Source organism: Cryptosporidium bovis (genome assembly GCF_009768925.1).
Source record: "Cryptosporidium bovis isolate 45015 chromosome Unknown contig_25, whole genome shotgun sequence".
NCBI classification, from domain to species: Eukaryota; Apicomplexa; class Conoidasida; order Eucoccidiorida; family Cryptosporidiidae; genus Cryptosporidium; species Cryptosporidium bovis.
This window is the reverse complement of record NW_027125008.1, coordinates 367,084-389,979: the sequence shown is the minus strand read 5'-3', so window position 1 is coordinate 389,979 and position 22,896 is coordinate 367,084. Positions and strand designations below refer to the sequence as shown.

General features: G+C 32.3%; 8 protein-coding genes across 8 annotated transcripts; 4 read left to right on the top strand and 4 right to left on the bottom strand.

Annotated features, from left to right (window-relative positions):
- Positions 1 to 261: 261 nt before the first annotated feature.
- Positions 262 to 3,756, top strand: FG379_001720 (insulinase; the record flags this gene model as incomplete). Its single annotated transcript, XM_067327323.1, has 1 exon — positions 262 to 3,756. The coding sequence occupies one exon, from the start codon at positions 262 to 264 to the stop codon at positions 3,754 to 3,756; it is 3,495 nt and encodes a 1,164-aa protein (XP_067184754.1).
- Positions 3,757 to 3,908: 152 nt separating this feature from the next.
- On the top strand, positions 3,909 to 5,498 carry FG379_001719 (uncharacterized protein; the record flags this gene model as incomplete). Its single annotated transcript, XM_067327322.1, has 1 exon — positions 3,909 to 5,498. One exon carries the CDS (start codon positions 3,909 to 3,911, stop codon positions 5,496 to 5,498), a length of 1,590 nt encoding a protein of 529 aa, XP_067184753.1.
- A 441-nt stretch (positions 5,499 to 5,939) lies between these two features.
- On the bottom strand, positions 5,940 to 6,809 carry FG379_001718 (uncharacterized protein; the record flags this gene model as incomplete). Its single annotated transcript, XM_067327321.1, has 1 exon — positions 5,940 to 6,809. The coding sequence occupies one exon, from the start codon at positions 6,807 to 6,809 to the stop codon at positions 5,940 to 5,942; it is 870 nt and encodes a 289-aa protein (XP_067184752.1).
- Positions 6,810 to 7,150: 341 nt separating this feature from the next.
- On the bottom strand, positions 7,151 to 9,241 carry FG379_001717 (uncharacterized protein; the record flags this gene model as incomplete). The annotated part of the gene is made up of 1 exon (XM_067327320.1): positions 7,151 to 9,241. The coding sequence occupies one exon, from the start codon at positions 9,239 to 9,241 to the stop codon at positions 7,151 to 7,153; it is 2,091 nt and encodes a 696-aa protein (XP_067184751.1).
- Positions 9,242 to 9,489: 248 nt separating this feature from the next.
- FG379_001716 (uncharacterized protein) lies at positions 9,490 to 10,722 on the bottom strand (the record flags this gene model as incomplete). The annotated part of the gene is made up of 1 exon (XM_067327319.1): positions 9,490 to 10,722. One exon carries the CDS (start codon positions 10,720 to 10,722, stop codon positions 9,490 to 9,492), a length of 1,233 nt encoding a protein of 410 aa, XP_067184750.1.
- A 648-nt stretch (positions 10,723 to 11,370) lies between these two features.
- On the top strand, positions 11,371 to 21,342 carry FG379_001715 (uncharacterized protein; the record flags this gene model as incomplete). Its single annotated transcript, XM_067327318.1, has 1 exon — positions 11,371 to 21,342. The coding sequence occupies one exon, from the start codon at positions 11,371 to 11,373 to the stop codon at positions 21,340 to 21,342; it is 9,972 nt and encodes a 3,323-aa protein (XP_067184749.1).
- A 143-nt stretch (positions 21,343 to 21,485) lies between these two features.
- Positions 21,486 to 22,070, top strand: FG379_001714 (uncharacterized protein; the record flags this gene model as incomplete). Its single annotated transcript, XM_067327317.1, has 1 exon — positions 21,486 to 22,070. The coding sequence occupies one exon, from the start codon at positions 21,486 to 21,488 to the stop codon at positions 22,068 to 22,070; it is 585 nt and encodes a 194-aa protein (XP_067184748.1).
- Positions 22,071 to 22,105: 35 nt separating this feature from the next.
- Positions 22,106 to 22,831, bottom strand: FG379_001713 (autophagocytosis protein; the record flags this gene model as incomplete). Its single annotated transcript, XM_067327316.1, has 1 exon — positions 22,106 to 22,831. The coding sequence occupies one exon, from the start codon at positions 22,829 to 22,831 to the stop codon at positions 22,106 to 22,108; it is 726 nt and encodes a 241-aa protein (XP_067184747.1).
- Between the last annotated feature and the right edge of the window lie 65 nt (positions 22,832 to 22,896).

Below are 22,896 nucleotides of genomic sequence, written 5' to 3'. Positions count from 1 at the left end.
TGTTGAAATTGAGACAATTTTTTGTGAAAGCTTAGATTTGACTTCACACAATTAACATATCATATTAACAAGCTTAAAAATGAAAGAAAAGTTACACGAGTTCAAATCCTTTTCAGATTGCTTGTACGATAACATTCACAAAATATACGAGGGCGCCAATAAATTATTCCTCTAAAGAAAGTTGGCGAAGCTACTTAAAGACGGAGGAAACTCCATAAACAAGCTTTGTATTGATATGCTTATGTAATATACATCTAAACTATGATTCAGGATGCTAATCGGAGTAAAAGTGACCTCGCTTTTCTTATATCAATCCCAATCTCAAGTTTTGGATACTTAGAACTATATCAACACAACACAGGGACGATATTTGCGTTTATGAGAAATAATGTTGATTTTGGGCCTTCATTTACACACTGTAAACTGTGCTTTACCACTATTCCTGGAAATAATAAAGGGATCCCTCATGCTTTGGAACATTTACTCTTCAACGGAAGCAAGAAGTTTCCATTTAGTGATAGTATCGACAAGATATCCAACAGACTATATTGCCCCTACATAAATGCATTTACTCTCGACGACTCGACTTCATATGAATTTGAAAGTATCAATGAAGAAACTCTCCATTCAATGTTATACGTCTGGCTAGATCATTTGCTAAATCCTATCCTTTCTGAAGAGTCATTTTTGACAGAAATAGTGCATCTAGGCAGTAATGCAGAGTACCATGGTGTTGTTTATTCAGAGGTGTCATCATATGAAAGAGATTACGATGAGATAATTTCAATATTATCAAAGTTTTTTACACTTTGTAATCCAAATGAAAGAAATAATACCGAGTCGAGAACAACTTGGGAATTATATGATGAAATTACTGAAAAATATAACAGTCATAATGGCATTTTTTCTTGTATCGGAAGGACAACTGGAATTGAAAATCTTTCTTTGAATGAATTAAGGGAATTCCACTCAAAATATTATTCACTTGATAATCTTTTAATCTTTATATGCGGAAGTAAAAGGTTAGATGAAAAATCTATATTTAACGTATTCAGAAACTTTATTGATGAAAATAATTTAAATATTGAAAGAACAGATGAAAATAATTTGAACTTAAAACACTCGAAACCAAATGATCTCATTTTCAAGCGCAAACTTCATTTTAACATCGAAAATTGTAATCCGTCAATATCTCACTGGAATTTGGTAATACCGTTTCCTGCAGAAGAAGAGGAGTTTGTATCCGTAAGTTTTACCTGGAGATTTGGTGAATTTTCGAGTATTAAGGAGATGGTTTCTGTTTCTGTTTTATTGCATTATTTAACAAATGGTAATGATTCTCCACTAACCAAAGAGTTTGTCGAGAAAAGAAAAATGTGTTCAAACATCGATGTCTTATCTACATGTGAGGTACACAAATTTCATCAAGTTTTATTTCAAGGAGTTGAAATAAACAGATCAAAAGAATTAATAGAGCTATTCAAAAAAACAATTTTAGAATATCAAAATCAAGAAAGAAAAATAGTTTTATCTGATATAAAATGCAAAATAGAAGGACTTTATTATGGTCACTTGTTGTCACTCGAAAACAAAAATATAAGCACTGTTTATAGGCTACTAGTTGACTATTTAAACTATGGCTTGAAAAATGGTTTGTCTGAACTTGAAAAATACCTCAATATGCACAAATACCTTGAAGAGTTATTTGAAGAGAATATCTTATATTGGCAGAGGTTATTTAATGAGTCACTAGACCCTAAAAAAATGAATTGTATTGAATTTGTTCCAAATAGTAAACTGTCTAGATACATTTCAAAGAAATTTAGATCTCAAAAGCAAGAGAGATTAAAAAATAATGACAAACAGTACTTTGAGAGCATTGAACAAAAAATAGAAAATGCAGTTGAACTAAACAGAAAACGTTCAACACCCTCTAATATTCTTAATTCTTTCGATTTTATATTTGATTTAAAAAAAATAAAATTAAACAGTGCAACCATTATCACAGACGTTAGTTTCTCCGAAGATAAACTGGGCAAATTTTTTCAAGAATGTGATTTAGAGTTCAAAAAGTTCAACTTTCAAGAATTTGGAAGAAATTGTCTGTATTTCTACCTAATAAATCCAAATACAGAATTTTTCAACATCCAGCTCAGATTTAATATCAACGATGACCTTTCTCCTCTACAAAAAATCCTCACATCATTTTTAGTAGAAATGATTTTCCAGACTTCTGTCGAAATAGTCAACCAAAATAATCCAAATATTTGCAAGGAATATGGTACTTTGAGAAACAAAAAACCATTCATCCCAGAGTTAAAGTGGCACGACAAAGAATTCATAAACTATGATGAATTCGATAGGTTGATAAATACATTTTGTATCGACTATAATGCAGAGTTTGCAGATGGATGGATACTTGACTCAAACACTACTCCAAATCAAATCAAAATAACTTGGACAACTCCAAAAGAATATATAGAACTATCATGTATTTTGGTCATGAGTGCTATAGGTGGCATGAAAATTGAGCAAGAAAGGGTGTCTACTGTTGCTAGGACAATGAAAGGGGCAATTATGGAATTAAAGCTATCTGAGGATAGCTTAGTAAATTGCCTTTCAAATTCACTTTGTTATAGCAATACTTCATTATTTAACATTGTTAATATCCCAAATTTTGAAAATATAGTAGATAAAATCATTAAAAATCCGAAAAAATACATAAATGAATTGAAAAAAACACATGAATTACTTATTAGACCACTTTATCAAAAAAATGTTAATTTTTTTTCACTATTTGTGGTTGGCCCGGAAGAATTTTCAGGTACAAATATAAAAAAATACTTTACATTTAACTCCGGAAATCGTGAATTGAGCACAATAAATGAAAGTTTAGATCCCCTACCTTGGAAAATATTATCAGAGGCATTGCCTCTCAAATTAGGAATTGAATTGAATATGTGTAACATGGAATTTAGTCTCAGAAAGTTTGGGAACTCTATTTTTGTCAAAGTTCCCAGTTCTCCAACTGCATGTTTTATCCAGAGCATAAACCTTAACAATTTTTCTAATTACGAACCAAATGGCACTCACTTTTATAATCCAGATATCCCTCCACTTTTGGTACTTTCAGATTATTTGTGGGACCCATCTTCACTCCTTTTCAACATAATTAGAGGAAACGGATTAGCCTATAGTGGTTGTGTCGACATTTGCATGTCGACTGGTCAAATTTACAGTTGTGTTTCAGAATCTACATCAATTGGCAAGTCCCTTCTTAAGACATGGGAAGTATTCCATGATATTTCTTTAACAGAAGAAGAATTGAATCGTGAAACAAAAATCAATGGTAGAGTTCCTGAATACTATGAGAAATTTTATGGTAATTTAAATATTGATGAAGCAATCAGAGTCTCTGTTTTTAAACAATTGTCGAGACATAAAAAATTCTCTTCTTGGGCAAAAAGTATGAATTTCGATATGAACATCGGATTAAAGCCTGATTTTGATAAATATATTATAGAAAGAATATTGGCTGTAAAAGTCGAAGATATTAAGAGAGTTTCGCAGAAGTACCTAAAGTTATTTCTCCCAGAAAACAGTATTAATGGTAATCCCTCTAGTTGTATTGCATTCTGTGGAGGATCTAGGTTTGCGATTGATGCCAAAAAATACCTATCAAAATTTCCAAAATTCAAATTGAAAGTTATATCATTTTCAAATTTTACAAAAGAGATGTACAAGAATGTGAATTAGGCGCTAGATAATCTCGCCAATAGTAGTAATTTACGGAATTTCTTGTTATGATTGTGACTAATACAAGGTATACCCATATTTCTAAATTGCCCCATTTAATTCACTTTACTTGCTCCCTTTATCTCCCATGTTTGTACTGATAAATATGAGATATGCACGTTGAATTATTGAATACAAATTTGGACAGGCATGTGTATAAGTTATGTATTGTGGGTTCTGGACCATCTGGGTGTTATCTGGCAAAATCCCTTCTCAGAAATTCCAAAAAGGAAGGAATACCAATAAAAATACATATTTTGGACTCTCTTAGTAAGCCTTATGGATTAATAAGATACGGAGTTTCGCCTGACAAAATTGAAATAAAAAAATTAATGGATAACTTTGATAACACGCTATTCAAGAAATATTCTGACAGAATAAAGTTTATTGGAAATGTAACTGTTGGTCACGACATTGCCATAGATGATTTAAGAAAAAAATATGATGCGCTAATATTGGCAATAGGAGGGGTTCAGAGCTTTAATTCATTACAAATAAAAAATTTTGACAAGCAAATATTAAACAAGAAAGTAGGTGGTATATTCCCCTCAAGGGACTGGGTACTATATTACAATAATCACCCAAAGTTCAGGAACATTTTAAATGGTAATTCTATATTAGGTAGTGAAGGAGCTTCAAAGTTACTTGATTTTAACAAAGATCTTACAGAAGAGTTTCCACATTCGGAAGAAAAATGCAATTTATATTTTGAGAATAAAAGCCCATTGAGCCACATAAGTAATCATTGTTCAATTGAATATAATGAAAATGAGATAAATTATGGATACACATCAACAGAATTTAGGAATTATATTTTAAATTCCAAGGAGAGGAATGCAGTTGTAATTGGAAATGGAAATGTTGCATTAGATATAACACGGCTATTGTCATTTTACTCGTATTTACAGCTTTCAAAAAACGAGTATATAAATCCTGATTATTTAAACTTAATTAAAACATTTAATGGCACAAATAATTACAATATTGATTGTCCATTATTCCAAAATATATACATTGTCGGAAGGAGATCTTGGATCTACAATTCCTTCAAGTATCAATTATTAAAAGAGTTTCTAGATAAGTCTAGAAAGACTAAGGCTAATAATGACAAGTGGAACCGAAATATAAGAGTTATGATGACGGAAGAAGATTTCAATTTTTCTCAGTTCTCCGTTTTTGAATATGAAAGTCTTGATCTTATCGAGAAAAGAAAATATAAAAAAATGCGATCACTATTCGAGGAAATGGTTGAAAATCATCTTGAATACATTCACAATTTGAATACTTTTAAGAACAATAACTTTGTAAATATATATTTCAAGAATCCTTTCTCACCTAGCAAAATCTTTACTAATGAGATAAATATCATGAAAAATGAAGTCTTAAAACCAATCCAGTTCATTAATGGAATTGAATTTAAGAGAAATTACGATAAAGTTGAAAGCGTAAATGTCAAAGATGTCGGATTGATTATCCCATGTCAACTTTTGATAACTTCACTAGGGTTTAAAGTGGATACGAGACAAGTATTTAAGGATGATAGGAACATTCCTAAATCCCAAAAAGATGTGAGCACATGCCCAATATTTAAAATAGGATGGATGGTAACAGAAGGTAAGGGTGATATTCCTCTTACATACCAAAATTCTATTAACATGTCAAATGAAATTATCAACTATCTAAAAAAATTAAATAGGAAATAAAGTAATTCTTGAATAGTAGTTAAATGTTATCTAGTAATGTTAATGTTAGTGTCAAATTTTTACTTGTTCTTACTAGCTACTATTAAAGTTTCCCAATTACTCCATAGAAACTTCCTAGAGAAACTTGTATTTTTTTCCAAAAATTATATTTAACAAAACTATCAACATATATCTCATTACACGTAGATTTAATAGTGAATTTTGTGTAAGGCTCAGAATAAATTTACAATTTAACGATAAAATTTTAATCAATATTTATATACTTTCAGAAACTTGAAATTGTGAGTTACAGTATCAAAATTTGTTCTGGACAAAGTTCAATTACAAGTTATTACATACACAACATATATATTTCTTAGTCTTGAATATTCAAACTGAGATTGCGAAAAAGAAAATAATGGACGAACAATCGAATTCAATTGATGAAATTTATTCGATTACTCAATTTTCAAGGTTTTCATCACCATAGTTGAATTCTGTTGTATCCCATTCACTAGCAGGTATTTCTACCAAGTCAAAACTAGGGTCGGCACCAACATCAGGAAATAACAAACCATTAGCAAGTCCCAAAATACCAAAATCACCAAACCCAAACAGTGATGTAAACTGAAGTGATCTATTTGTAACTACCTTTCCAATTAACTTATTTTTCTCATTTTCATTAAGATAGCTTTCATTGTAATCAACTGTTAAATAATTTTTTAATCTATCTGTATTATTTGAGAAATTGGTCTCAAAAAGGCTATCATTCTTGAATTTGTTACTCAAATCTTCCCCATTCGCTACACCACCTCTTAAAAATGGAAACACCCTTTCATTTTTAATTTTGTACGTCTTATTTGTGAAATCAATATTAACATCACTTGAATTTATTGAGGAATCAGCAATACTAGACCCATAAATGCTATCGGTGTAATTAGAGTTCTTTAGAGTCGAGTTATTAGACTCGTTAAAAGTACCTTTTCCAAAAATAAAGAGATAAGGTGTTATTATTGACTTTGTTTTATTAATGATGGAGAAAGGTATAGTTTTTATTTCGTTCACAGTACTTGCTAAGAAATCAATGAAATAACTATCATGCTCTACTGTGGACTCAGTATTATTATTCTTATTGGTTTCACCTATTGTTATATTATTAGTAAAATTGGAGTGAGATTGAGGTAACCAAAGTAACCTTATTTCTGTCTTTTTCATACTATCTAAATTGAAGTCTGTATAATTCAATTGAGTTTTAACTTCACTCCCCTCGAGCTTTTTTGATAATAATAATCCAATAACAACTAAGAAGGCTAGATGAACATTTAAACTCATATTTACAATGATAGTAAACTCGTATATAACAAAATAATTTAATGTGAAATTATTGCATAAATTTACATTTTTGCGAGTTATCCCTTAAAAGTGGTGGTAAAGATCTGAAAATTAAAAATAAAAATAATAAAAATGAAATTACAAATATATTCAAATATTGTGGGTACACTAAAAATTATGTAGATTACATTAAGCACTTTTAAGTTTGAATAGTAGAAACTTGTTTATGTCCTGAAAAAGATATCCTCCAAATATGGTATATAACATTTTTACTTGAAAACTTTCCATTTTATTAAAAATTTTATTTCATATTTGTTCAATAAATTAACAAAATTCTATAGTCAAGATGTCTTTAATGCGATATAAGTGGCAAGTAATAAAACAGAACCAAGTGGGCTTACGTCTGAAACAACAGGAAATATCGAAGCATCTCCTATTTTGAGGTTATCTGTTCCTCTTACATTAAAATCATGATCTACTACAGATCCAAGTGCACAGGTACCTGTTGGATGCCAAATTGTTGAGTACGATTCCTTTACTAAATCGAAGACCGTTTTATCATTGATAACTTTAGGTAATGGTGGAATCAGTGCGGGGACTTCTTCCTCTCTCGTCGAAAAGCTTATTAAATTACTTTCTTCTACGCCACCAAATAGGTTAAAAGAATCCCAAATACTTCTAATAGACATAATGCACGAATTTAACTCAGTTTCCAACATGGGTGAGACATACTGAGATGTTGTTACCTGAATTAATTGTTTCATTGCAACAATAGCTGCTTCAACATCCCTTATGTCTGAAAAATCTGAACTGTTTATTTCGGGCAAACCCATTTTATCTAGTGTGATCGAACCTCTACTCTTCGGGATAGTAATAAATGAGATTGCAGCAGAACCATTTTCAAGGCAATCATTCATTGGTTGGAGCATTTTGTTGAAACCATCGTCTGTCAATCTTGTACTGTCGTTCTCTAACGCTTGCAGAATTTTTGTTCTTAGTGTTAGAGATAGATATGTGAGTAGTGGGTTCATTATTAACTTTGATTTCCTGTAGATTATTTGAGAAATGGCAAAAGGAATCCACAGTTCTCCTGAAACCTCATTCAAAATAGTTGAATAGCACTTCCCTGTAATATTACTTGGGGCAGTTGATTCTGGCGGAACGAACAACGGAGATCCAGGATTCGTTAAAATTGGCTCAAGTAACAAGTTTAATGATGTTTGAGCTATAGTGGAATTTCTTTTGCTATTTTCCTGGTCTTTGTAGTGGAACAAACTTAATTCATCGTAAATATTTGGAGGGTCTGGATAGTACTTCGAGCAATTACTATAACCATAAACTTTTTGAATAGAAATAGGTTGTTTTTCTTTTAGTATCCCAAATAAACCAAATTGCAAATGGTCATGATAATTTTTTCCCACCTGCTCCAATATTTTAACTGGTTGAATCCCATGTTTATTTAAAATATCTACAGGGCCAATCCCACTTTTCATTAATATTGTTGGACTATATATAGCTCCCGCAGCCAAAACTATAAAGGAATTTGATTTGTTTAAACATATCTTAAAGGGAGGTCCGTTATTGTTATAAATAGTTCTTTGTGTCATTCCAGAGTTAACGCTAATATATCCATCTTCCTCAGATCTCATCCTACCCAATATACACTTTGCTTTAACTTTTTTTTCAAGACTAAAGGGATCGTGGTTATCTTCGGATGAGTCAAATTGAATCGATTCCACTACTGCATGTGGATATATTTCTATATTCTCATGCGAGAGTAGGATATCAGCAGCTGATCTTATTGTTTCATTAAACTGAGAGACAGTTACAAAAGTATCATTACCTTGGGGATAGTATATTGGTTTAGTACTTGTATTATTAGAATATTCATTAATACTTTTTATTGCATTAAATATTCCACTTGGAAATGTGCCATCAACTAATCTATTATCTGTGTTAAGTATCCCAGAATTACGAATAATATCTTTTGCATTAATATATGTATTTTCATCAAAGTTAGCACCACCACTTTCTACCGTATTTTTCATAAATTCTGTAGAAGGTTCAACGTAGAATCCACCGTTTATACTTGTTCCACCACCTATTATATTTGCAACATTCATTAGAGTTCCATTGGAAGTCGTAATAGCTTCACTCACCGACTCATCCGCTATAATTCCGGGAACACCTTTAGTTAACAGTGTTTTTGGATGGTCTTTACGTGAACCACCTCTTTCTAATAGAAGTACTTTTTTTCCGTTCTTTGCATAAACATTTGCCATGGAGCAACCGGATGCTCCTGCACCTATTATAATAACATCATAATTCTCATCGGTGACAAGTATACTGTTTTTATAATATAGCCTACAACTAACATAAGTTGTGCTTACAAAAAAAAAAACAAAGTAGAAAGCTTTAAGTATTATATTCATACCTTTTTGCTCGTTCACTTAAATATCTGATAATTGAAACATATGTTTGGTCGTTTTTTTTACACCTAAAAAAAAAACTTAATTTATTGCACCTTTATCCGAGCTTTTAGAAAAAAAAATTATATTTTTAAACTTAATTTATTATAAAGTGTAAATTTTATTAACATTATTAAAAATAAGTTGTTCTGCAAAAAAAAGAAATAAAGTAAAGTATAATTCAAAAGATATAGTAGTATTTATAACTCATATTAACAACTAAATAGTTGCATTGTTTGCTGCTGTATCAGCCTCTTAACAAAGTCTTCAGAACTCTCAAGGTCAGAATTTTCATCTGGGTGGTTATTCTTTATTCTTTTCTGTTTATTGAACGACTTTTGAAACATTTCTGAAATTGCGTCGTCTGTATTCAACTCTAGGGAGTTGTCATATTTTTTCTCGATCTCGTAAAAAGTATTAGCTCTCTCTAAATTAGACGTACTTTCTTGAATATATGAGTGGAAAATAGACTCTTTCGTTTTGTTTACATTATTTACGGTAGCCTTCTTAGAACAATATTGCAATTCATCTGTTTCATTTTCCACTTCAGGCATTTCTGTTCTTTGTTTTCTGAAGCTAGTAATTGAATTTTTTTGAAGTGCTGGTAGAATATACAACCGTTTTAGTCTAGAACACCACTTATTGTACCAAGAAAATTGTTCATAATTCAGTTCATATAATTCTTGATCTTGAATTTTTATTTTGTTTTTAATTGAACAATAGGAAATATAGCAGTAGCCAAAAGTGTTGTCGAACGTTGGTTCTACCTTTATCAATAATTTATCCCCATCAAACAAATAAACTGGGATTCTTTTTCCAAATAGCCTTAATATGGAAACAGAACTAATAAAACCAACTCTTAACAGAAGTTTAATGTAAGTAAGGTAATTTCGAATTTTGCTATCACTGTTTAAAAATTTGAAATCAATGATGAAGTCAGTTTTTATCCTTTTGTAATTAATAAGATATTTTTCCATTATATTATCAGTTAGATCTATATAAATCAAGAATCCAGTAATAGAGGAATCGAGTGGCAAATTTTCATTTAAATGTAAGTTATCAGAGGAATAGTTTTCTAGGTAAGAGTTATTCATCAGTATTACTTGATCCTTTTCGGGATTTCTTTTGATTATAACATTGTCAAAAAATGAAAGTAACTGAATTGGTTCATTATTTAATATATGTACGCTAGAGAATTGATTATTAAGTCCTTCTGAAAGACTTTTAAGTTCAAATTCAAATACATTTGATTCTAGTCTCTGGATAAATTTTTCTTTTAGAAGTTCAATGTTGAACGGAGCTTCGCCCCCTCTATTATGAAAAGATTCTTCAATATTTTCTTGAAGTTCTTTTGGAATAGTTGCGTCACATAACCCAGAAAATGACCTAAAAGAATAAAATAGACTATCATTAAGAGCAATTTCTATTGAGCTGAGGCAATTCATTTTACAATATTGTTTTCTAACTAAAGATCTTTTTGGTAAAGTACCAAAAATATAATGCAAATATATTTATCTTAAGGCGGTAAAATTCTGCATCTCAAATAAGTTTTTTTCTTTGACTTTATGGTCCAGAGAAAAAAAATACGAACAATTAGTTATTAACATTAGTAATTAAAGAAATTTAAATTTTAGTGTGACAACAGTTATTATAGAAATTACTTTTCTAGTTTCAAAGAAAAACTCGTGGTCATTTTGAATAAGAAAGAATAAATAAGTTACTGTAAACAAATTGCGTTCCCAACAAAAAAAATATCCAAGTTGCGAGAAGCAAGTAAGTTTTGATAACTAGTTCAAATATTGGTAAAACAAATAATTTGAAGAATTCGCATGCAACCTAAGGTCTTTTTCCTAATCGGAAGATTGGCGGTGCCAATTATTAATTCTTGTCCTTTGAGGGGAAATGAGGGGTAAACTCAGTAGCGACATACAAATGAATGTTATCAAAGAATATGGGTTGTGATACTGTTTGTGAAAATACATTTCTCATCCTGTTCGAACGTAAAAATAAGTATATATTATTAAATTGATAAATAAGAAGCTCCTCAGCAATTACTAAACAAAGGTGGATTAATAATTTCCAAATGATCAGGAATGGATTCAGCAGAAATCTTGTTTTGCTTGCTTGATTCATTAGACAATTGTGACTTGGCAACTGAAGCATCCGTATATTCTACTGTAGTAGATTTTGCAAAAAGCAACAAAACCTCTTCGAATTGTGTGGGTCTGGTCTCAAATGCAATAATATCATTTTTGCAAGTGAGTCACATATCGGTAAATCACCAACTTAGCTTGTTAAGATTACTGTCGCTCATAATATCAAGCTACGCAATTTTTGATGATGTTGTTCTGACAAAAAATGAAGATGGTGAAATAGTAAACAAATTTGAAATTGTGAACGCTACGAATTTCACAATTAATGGAATTTCCCAGGACGACATGGAGTTCTTTGACAATCTTTCCAAGTTTATAATAAATGAATATGTTTGCTTAAAGCAGACTGATCCAAGGAGGGTTGCATTGCTGCAGGTACTAGTTAGTCTGGTTTTTTTGATTCCAGAAAAACTGGTGGAGACTTTGCTCGCAGCAATACAAGACACAAAAATAAATGGTACGGGTGGTATTTCTTCTGTTTTGGTAGCTATTTCTGCAATATCAAAGATATTCCCAGAAATAGTTAGTAAGAAAGGCCATGATATTATTGTTGAATTACTTTCATTGCTACACAAAGTTGCAAAAAATGACTCTACCTCAAAAAACTTACTAACAAGTAGCATTTCGCGAGTTGAGTTGGTTCGCTGCCTTGCGTGTGTGGCAGATGCTCTTAGGTCTAATTACATCGAAAGAAAATCATTTGCTGGGTTGGTAGGAACTGCATTTGATGCTCTTTTAAATGATTGGGTCCCAACAATACAGAAAGATAAGGAGGTGTTTTACCTATCATTTCCAACTCTAGAGACCCTGGGACACTTGGCACAGGTTATAGACAATGAACAGCTGACTCAACATGCTCCGAAATTGCTTTCTGTATATTTACAAATATTAAACTCTCTATTAAGTAAGAAAAATAAGTACTTTCCGACATTACTTACTACTTTCTCTGAGACTTGTAGAGATAATGGGACTAAGTTTGATGATTTACTTCCGAATAATATATATACATTAAGGTGGAGGCAATACCACTCTATAGCGGCTTCTGCAACATCACCTCTACTTACAAGCAAATCTGAAACAATAGCCTTGTCGCTTCATTATTCTATCTTATCCGGATTCAAATTATTTTTGGACAGATGTCACACAGTTTGTTGCGGGATCTTTGAAGATCAAAACAGCAATAGTTCATTATTCAATGTTTTAATTCATTATTGTGCAATATTCCATCGATTGTATGCACCTGCAATATTACCTGGATATATAGCACATTTAAGTACCAATGAAGAAATAGTCATTGAAAAAGAGTTATTTGAGTCAGAAAATGGCTATTTATGTCGTTGTTGGAATCACTCCGCAGTACACGATATCATAACAACACATTATGAGCTTATTCTTTGTTGGAAATCATTGATTAAACAAGATCTGACTAGGGAGGCGGCTTTGAGATTTTTATTTGAGAATATTGATATAAAATCTGCAAATAGATTGTCTTCAATGTTTATATTTAGGCACATTATTATCGATCTCCCATTTGAAAAGGTTAGCAAAGATAATGGTAGGGTTATTTCAATATCTGAGTGTTCGAACACTGCTCTAGGAAGTTTATTATATAGACTTGCAAGAACAACTTTGGAACAAGGGTTAGACTATTGCATTGCATTCATTCTTTCAGATATAATATGTGAACTTGCAAAATACAGGTTTCTACATATAGGATCTTATGAACAATTTGAATTAAATAACAAAAATGAGGGTATTGAGAGGCCTTCATGTAACAAATTTACTTGGGTATCCCCATCCCCTTCTTCGGCGGAAATGCTCACCTATTTTCTTAGATTATTGGCAGTTCCAGAATCAAAGGCAAAAAGTGAACACGTGAGACATATTCAAAGACATAGAAATGAACACATAAAAAATACACAAACTAGTGAAGGAGCTCAAATGCCAGTGATATATCCTCCAAGTTTATGGGATTTGAGAAATAATGCTCAGTACATACTATCTGAAGAGCTGACTTCTTTGGTTCCGGATCTTTTATGGCCGTTACTAATAGATGCAGTTAATCATTTAAAACTTGGATCAGCAATGCCAATAGTTTGCGAGTCTTTGTGTAAATCTTGCAACAATTTATATCAAAGATCTACTCCTGACATGTTTTTTAGCGCATTCAAGCATAAAGGTACACAATACTTGAGTGTAAGTGATCCCTATAAAATTTTCGTTTGGCTTTGTATGTATGCTCATGATCCATATGTTTATAATGGGGTTTTGGCATATTGGTCTCTTAGATGTTTAAAGTGGATTGCCCCAATGATAATGCCTTCTCATTGTACCTGGTCGTGTTTACCTTCTCAAAGACTCCAAAATGTAATTGAGGTAGCTGAGTCGGTAATAATTCCAAGTAAAGTTGAGGGTTATCATTTAAATAGAAACGAATCAAGCAATTTATCGATGAAGTCAACGCAACATGCTTGTATTAAATGCTATGATAATTATTTGTCATTTAACATTGATATTAATCTTTGGTTTACACTCATTGACGAATGCATCTCGCTAATACTTTCCGGAATGTCAGACTATACTTCGGAGACGATTTTTGATAATGAAATAAATAGTTTTAGAGGTGGTAAGGAAGGATTACCGAAGTTTAGAGTTATTTCTATGAATTTGATGGGAGTACTTACTGCAATTTTTTCTGCATGCAAGGATATTAGATCTGATAAAATTCAAAAACATTCTGATACTCCAACAGAATTTCAAAGAGCTGGAATGTACTCTTTGTTAGGATTGTTATTGAGAGAAATAGATAAGAATGAATCTTGTTCAGAGTGCGTGGAAGCATCTGATTCCAAAGTGATGATTGGAAAATTTATTTTAAATGTCCTGGATGGAGTACTCATACCTGACTTGGCAACATATAGTGACTCAAACGTTACGGGTAGTGTTTCGTCAGGAAGTAATATTAATAGTTCCTTGGTTAAAGTCGGTGATGATTTTAGGAGGGACGTATCAAATTCCAATGATGTATCATTTTTAAAAGATTTATCAAAACAAATTTCTGACATTCAGCACTTTTTTCATGCAATAGGGTTGGCTACTTTTACTTTGCAGACGAGTTGTGGGAGAGGCCTTGGATATGCCGGCAGTGGTAATCATTTTGTTTTAATTTCGGAGTATCTTCTTGAACTAATAAAATCTGATTCAGCCAATAAAAGATCAGGAGCATTTAGTTTTTTTGGAAAGTCGTTGGCAGTGCTTCAAGCAGAGCAGTTACGTTCGGCTTTGATATTATCTCTTGGACATGCAATGGGTGAAACCAATATTTCGGTTTTCAATTCTTCTATTGATACAGTAAAGAAAATACTTGCTGTCTTGGAGTCGGCTATTAAGGAGGAGAAAGAACAACCACTTCATTGCTCAACGCTTAGAGCAGTACAGGTGGCATTCAGTGCATTTTCACTCGTAGAAAATAACGAAATAACTCTCTCATCAAGAATTAACTCAGTTATGAGCAAGTATAATTCTGGGGACGGATTTAAAATGTTTGGAGAGAACTTTAACTTGAAAGACGCCTCAGTTGAACTTTTTAATTCTTTCAGAGACACAATATTTCCATACATTTTGACTATTATTGTATTCTCTGAAACAATTGAGCTTCCACCTGTCCCACTTGACTCAACTTTGCTGTTAAAAGCGGCTTCGGGAATGCCTTACAATACTTCAGGTTCAATTTCTTCACAAAGAATTCACACTGATCCTTCAGGGCCTTATATTAGGAGCATGGTTAGATATAGAGATATTTCGATTAGTAATTTGGATCTCCTTACCGTAAACGATTCAGATTCAGGTAGTAACACAAGTAGCGATGAAACTCAGTCTAAATGTCATTCTTCAATGGGAATAAATCGAAACTATGGTTGTAGCTACGTTGAAGAAGGTAATTTGTTATTTGGGCCTTTCAATTTAACACTTGCAGTGCTTTCAGTGCTAAGTGAAAATCCATTGATGACTTCAGACAACACCTCTGACGTCCTTTTATCAGAGAACTTCTTAAAAATGCTGAAGAGTGATGAATTTTCGACTATTTCACCGAAGGACGTAATTTCTAACATTGTATATATGAAGGCCAACAATGGTATATTAGATATTAATAAAATTAATGGTGAAGAATATAACATTAAAATTGAGTCCAGGAATAGTGTTCTAGACCAATTTTCGAGTAGAAGTGGTTCGATGAAATCAAACAAGTTTGCATCAAATTCAATGAAGAATAGATTTGACACCGTTAACGAAGTTTTTAGCGATACTGTCCCCCATAGTAATTTTAAACAGCATAATAATTCAGATTCAATTGATGAAACAAAAGAGTCTATTGTTTCAAAGGAAACTAAAACAGGCGAATTAAATCAAGGAAATATGAGAGTATTAAATTCAACAAAGATTCAGAGTAGTGGGCAAAATAACAAAAATCAACCCTCCTCATTTGTTTCTCACTCGGTAACCCAATGTATAGCAAATCAGGCAATACCTATTAACTCTGTTGCAATCAATTCATTTTCTACAGCTAGTAACAATACAAATTCATTTGTGTTAGGTCCAAATAGTTGTAGCAACGTGGGGGTTAGTAACATAACCAATACAAACAACGTGAATAATTCAGGCGTTAGTAACAATTCAACCAATTCTGCAAATCCGGTAACTTTCAACAATCTCTTATTATATGCTCTTGAGACTTCAATCTCACTTATTTCATTTCCAAGTCCATTAGTCCCGCAACATATTCCACTGGTAATAAATTCATGTTTGACTATTCTAGTTTCTGTTTCTTCCAGGATTAAATTCAGATGCATTAATGAGGATTTCTTATTTAGCATCTACACGAAGAATTGCTTTGGTTATAATTTGCCACCTGAATCACTCGGAATAGTAGATGGTGGTTTCAAGTTAAAGGAGATAATGAATATTATTGAAGACACGTTAAATCCGACGAATCCTAGTGAGGTGTCCGCATTTAAAATACTAGACTCACTTGATCGATTGTACCTAAATATATATAAGTCTCACATGCCTTCTTGGGTTGGGTTATCCCACTTGCTTGAGGGGTTGTTGGGATTAGGAGCAACAGCAAGCTCTCCTGTATTGAGATGTTTGTGTATACACATAACATATTGTCTAGTTTGTGAGGCTCCACTTGTTGAAATATTGCAGAATAATCAGGTGAATTTTAAAGGTAGTAATGGAGTTGGTCAGAACAATTCTGATTATGTTTTGCCTCCAAAGGGAACTTGGATATCATGGATGCACTGCGTTGCACTTATTTTGGGGAGAACATGCGACTCGTGTATATATGTAAGGTTAATTGCATTCGAGTGTATCAAAGAGTGTATGAAAAGATGTGTATGGACACAATGCATTGATGCCTCTAAAATTAGAGCTCTAGAATTTGAGGATGAGATGGTTTTGACACTCAAGTCTGCAAATAATGAACAGTTAAGAGCAGTTTTAAGAGGTGGTGCTGGTGGATTAGGTGATGGAATTCACGAAGATAGATTGTCTGGTGACAGAGATAGAAGTTTTTCTGATGTCCAGTCAATGATTCTACCACATACGTATTTGAATTTACTCTTTACTCTTGCAAATAATATACCAGCATTTTGCTTACGTCCTTTATGCCAACATATTTTGCCGTCTTTTCACGATGTGGATAGGGTTACGGCATATTCAAGTGTCGAAACTGTAAGAGTATTTTTTACAATTAACAAACATATCTTAGAGAGTGAGTCGTTTTCATCAAGGATAATTTCATCTTTATTTGACGAAATAATGGCAATAAAAGATAGTGAATTACAACATTTTGTTTACCTTTTAGTTAGAAATGTTGTTTCGAGGCAATTCCAGTCGGGAATCAATGAAATATTCAACAAGTGTATTCATCCTCGAAGATATATCAATTATGGGCCTGGACTTACAAGTAATAATGAGGAATATATAGAAAACGTTATAATAAATCACTCCGAAGGGAAAAAGAGTGAATGGACAACAATTGATATGGTTGACTCTGGGAAAGATTCAGTTTTAAGGAAATCAAATAAAAGTCTTCCTGGGAATAAACTCAGGAATTTTGTCAATATTATATGCACAGTGAACCCTACTTATTCAAAGGCAATTTCTTACATTGGTAGGGATAAGGTTCTTCTTCTAGAGTCATTTAGGTACCTTACAGATATATTGAACAACACTGAGCAAAGATACCCTGACATTGTGGAATTAAATGAGAGACTGTGTGTGAAAGTTGCTTCATTGACTAAGATTCATTCGAATGGATCACTAATAAATTTTTTGAACCCATCAAAAGACTCTCTTTCACCAAAGTTGCATGTGTCACATCCAGTAAATGTAAATAATACACAGGGTACGCACCAATTTCAGATGAACAATGAACATTTTATTCCTATTTCAACGTTGTCTTCATTGTCGGATGAACATATTTACCTACGTTCGAGTACACTAGTACTTGATATTTTACTTCAAACAAATGATTCGGGTATAAAGATTATAGCGAAAAAACATTTTCCAGAGCTGGTTTCCACACTATTGCTCAGATGTTGTTCAACATTGGGGTATATTAATATGGGAGCATTGGAGAGTAGTAATGCATTGAGATCTCTTTTTTTGGCCTTGTATGATACAGACGCGTTGTTGACATTTTTTGATGCGAACCAACTCAAACTTTCTCTAATTAGATCTGATGAGTTCGACTCAGCTATAATAAAGCTTTTATGTTACATATTCACCCAAAGGCCAAATATTTATAAATTGATTTTTTCATTTGTTAGACCATTTTTGAACAGAATTAACTCAGTTTATAGCATGGGGGCGATAATTCTTTTGTCACCTATTCCACTAGGTATATATATTAATGATTTTTCAGATTCTTCAAGAATTGATGGGAATTCGGAGAATATAATTGGATTATACGACCCCGAGTTGTTAGAGACCGTTTTAAATATAATTAAAGTTTCAAATAATCCTTATGCAAAGAAAAATGGGTTTGTATTTTTCCAATGGTACTTTTGGTTGTGCTTAGAGTCCAATATATTTCCGAACGAAGAATTTATATCAAAGTACATAAATGTTTGTTTTATTAATGTTATTGGAAGTTCTATGTTTAAAAACGATGCTGTTAAATCTAGAGATTTCAGAGGACCACTAATGATTTATAAAATTGAGGGTGGTGGAAATGATGCTAGTTTAGATTTATACAACTATGAAAAGACTGATCTTTACAAAAACATTGACTATTGTTCCTCTGAGGAAGACTCGAATGAAAATGTTTTTTGGGATAAAGATGGTTCTGTAGGTGAAAGCAATTTTGGGATTTTTTACGCAGTTATTAAAGATGATCCGAAACATGACAAAACTGGAGATTCAGAAGTAAATAGTAGTTTGATTGACTCTGAGGATAAGTTGGCTGACTCAGAACCAGTTATTAAAGAAATCGGAGCAAAGGAAAAAGTGAAAACAATGATGATAAATAGTAGATCGCTCATAATAGATTTAACAAGGGAGTGCATTATTTCACTAAGATATTTGGTTTGTATCGTATCAAAAATGGATTTGGGTTTGCCACTACTATTGATACCAAATCATCCACCAGTTAATTTAGAATTTGCAACCAACAAAGATATTTGTATTGAAAATAGGACTTACACTACTTATATGTTATTCATAAAGTGTCTTTTTTGCTCAAAAATAAGTGACCGAACTGAATCCTCTGAACGAGGCACTATTGATTTTGAAGGCAATTCCAATAATAGGATTTCTGAAATATTCATGGACTTTATAACGAATAGCGATTTGGATGTTCAAGTTACGACAGAAAAATTATACCTATTATTGGATGTTTTAATACTTATAAAACAGAAGTGGGATATTTCAGAACCAGATAAAAATGAAATGGACTTAATAAGATTTTATATTAAAAAACTGCTGATTCCTTTATTGGTGAGATTGGAAGAACCAACGTTAAAATTAACTAGACCTGTTTGGAGGGCAATTCAATTAATGTTATCAATCATTTTAACAGAATGTGAATGGGGCAACGTTATAAACGAAATTAAAAGAAAGTTCATTATAGATGGTTTGATTGTTCAAAATTCAATGAGCTCGCCTTTATCAGCAACAGTGAGCCCGTCATCATTCAATAAGGGAAAAGTTTCCAAATCATTTTCTGGAGTTATTGACAAAAGTTGCTATTCAGACTCTACAAGAAAACAGGAAAACAAAAATTTAGAGGAAAAAAGTAATTACATTAAACATGTTGAGTTTTTCACCTCACCATACTGTGAGTCAGTGAGTAATGATGGGTACAAGTTCATTTTACCGGCCAATTATAGAAAAAGTGTAAATAATTTGGTGGAAGATTACAGTTTTATTGACACTATTTCTTCTGAGAATGTGGAAAATAATGGCTCCTTAAACAAATTTATTCAAATTAAATATTCAGGAGAGTGTGAATTTCTGAAGAAGTTCTTGTTACCTATTTTAAATCCTGTTGAATCAAATAACTATCAACAATTTCTAAATTGCATTATACCATTCATTATTTCTTCTGATATCTTAAGAGAGGCTTCAAAAAATTTAAAACATAACTATCAATTGTCAGAAAATTTGAAAGGAAAGATCTCAAATACTGCAGATAATGAAATTTCAAATTTAAGTGAAGAATTAATTGTTGGAAGCGACAACGATATTTCAAAATTAGAGATTATTAAACCAACATTAAGGGAACTAGGTAAGAGAATTGAAGATTGCCACTTGTATTTAAATAGATGTCGTTATTATTTTCCTAAGGAACTTTGGGAAATAACGGAAACGGCATTTTCCACTATACCAAAAGAATTGGATAGAATAAAAAAAGAAGCAGAGACACAACACTTACTATTTAATCGCAATATTTTTGGTGAAATGGTCAGTAATAGTGCTGGTTCGAACGAAGGAGTGGTCGGAATTATATATAACAAAAGTTTTTTGAATAAGGATTTTGATTTTCCAGGTAGTTCTCCCGAGGTAGAGCAATACAGTGGAAGATTTTCATTTAGTTATTCACCCAGTTCTGCTGTTATTTCAATTCCAAGTTTTGCAAAGGTGGCACTTTCTCACTTTAACACACTTTGGGGAACTGGAAAAAATATCAGAAATAAGTGTGAATCAAAATCATACGGGAATGCAGATCCAGATATTTTAGGTACTAACTCACGCACTGAATCAAAAGTCACAGAAACTGATATTTCAAATTCCGAAGGAAAGTACAACAATTCATGCATAAATTTGAATAAAGAAAGCGGAAACTTCATCAACGAACATGAAACTATTCCCCCAAACAATGCAAGTAAAGACAAAAAACTCAATTTTGGTTCACTGGTCGGTAACAAGCTACCTGACGCACTCTCTCAACAACTTGATATAAAGAAGATGGAGCTTATTTCAGAGTATATAAAATACCCTTCCGTGCTAAAGCCACTGGAAAAATATTTCGAGAGAAATGAAGAAACAAAAGTTGCGGTAGAAGGTACATCTGCAATTTTGGCATCTACGTTTATAAAATATATCTCTATCGAGTTTTTTCAGCATTTGTATACCTCAGAAATTCTCATGCTCCTTGCCTATAGGGAAATATATAGTCATTGCGATTCAAGCGAAGATGGAGTAGTGTGTGAATTAGAGCATAGAAAGACTCTATTAGAGAATGAGGTTCTAATGGATACAATTGATAAACTTCTATCACTTGAATCACTAATCTCGGCAATTTGTAAACAAATATCTTCATTTGTTGCTCACTCTCAGTCCCCAAGTAGACATAGATTTGCCAAGGCACTTGCTAACTTGGTCTATATTTCGTACAAGCCATAATTGTTATTCATTCGAGCTGCCAGAAATATTTTGAATGCTATTTTATTTATTTTACTTGCACATGCGCCTACCTATTGGTAAATGTGAGGGTTGGGGTAGTGAGTGGGGTGTTGAGAATTATAGGTATTTTTTTTGCTAAATTAATGAAAGATATTTTAAGAGAGTACCTAAAGTATTTAAACGAAATAATTTCAAGATGTGAAACTATTATTGATAAGTACAATTTAACAACCTGTCTAACTTCTAGCGAAAAGGGGAAATTACTCGACATTATTGTTAATTTTGAGAATTTGAGGTTGTGGGGAAAGGGCGTATTATATGGAGAAAATGATCAACCATACAATGGAAGTATTGGTAACGGTTCTGATGTTCTTGAAATTAAGAAACTGTTGGCCGTTAAATTAGGATTAGAAATTCTGGAAGAAAAAGAAGTAGAATTTGAAAATGAGCATGTTTTAGTAATTTCTAGGAGAGAACTACCAAAAATATGTTGTTTAACGAGAGAAACTTTCAATGAACCGGTTTCACATAGATACGAGGGTTCAAACATGAAATTAGATATATGTAGGAATCATGTGTTTGAGAAGGAAGCAATTTTAAATTATTTGGGGAATCGCAAAAAGAAAGCGTGCCCAATAGCTGGATGTGGATATATGGTGGTAAAGAGGTATCTGAGAGAAGATATAGAAGTAATGGAACAAATACATGTTAGTGTGAAAAAAGAGTAGAAAAGGCTTCAAAATACAATCTAAGCACTTAAGTATTAATAGTTGTCTTGACTTTCGTATTTAATGTCTATATCAATAGTGTTATCTATTTCTATTGAGGGTATTACCGTAGTTATAAATTTTAGTAAAATAACGATAGACAAATGTGGGGGATAATATTTAGACATTCTTTTCAATATCTTTGAGTGATTGCAAGGATGTATTGAAATACACTGGATGCCATTTGATGGGTGAGGATCGACAGTTACTGTCTTCGTTGCGTACTCACTTATGATATCTTGCACCATTTCCTCGGTACTCAATGGGGTTCCATTCACATCAAAACCTAGTATCCAGATCCTCGGGGTTTGGAAGTATTTGTCATATGTAATACTAATGTCATAGTATCTTAATTCATCCCCGGAATCATTTTCTAGGTTTTTTGAATTACTTGGAATTAACCACTCGGTGTTATTGGCAACTTCACTAAAAAAAGACTTTGAAAGGTCCAAACTAGATGAGTTAAGTCTTTTTCTACAAGGGAGATTGTCTATATGCAAATATTGCTTATTATTCGGCAGCCATTTTACTTCGTACCCTTCAGAGGCACTTCTCCAAAACCAACTGGGGAACTGAAAAACGAGGTAATCTCCAGATTCAACAAATTCTTTGGGAGTCAATAGTCCATCGCTTAAGTATCTTGAATTTGAGTCATTAACTGGGATAATACCACCAATGGCATTTCTAAGTTTATCCGCAATTCTGTGCTTAATTGAAAACATTTATTCTAAATTCTTTTTTACCTTCCCCATATTTTTTTTGTTTAAAATACCGGCATGTAGGCATT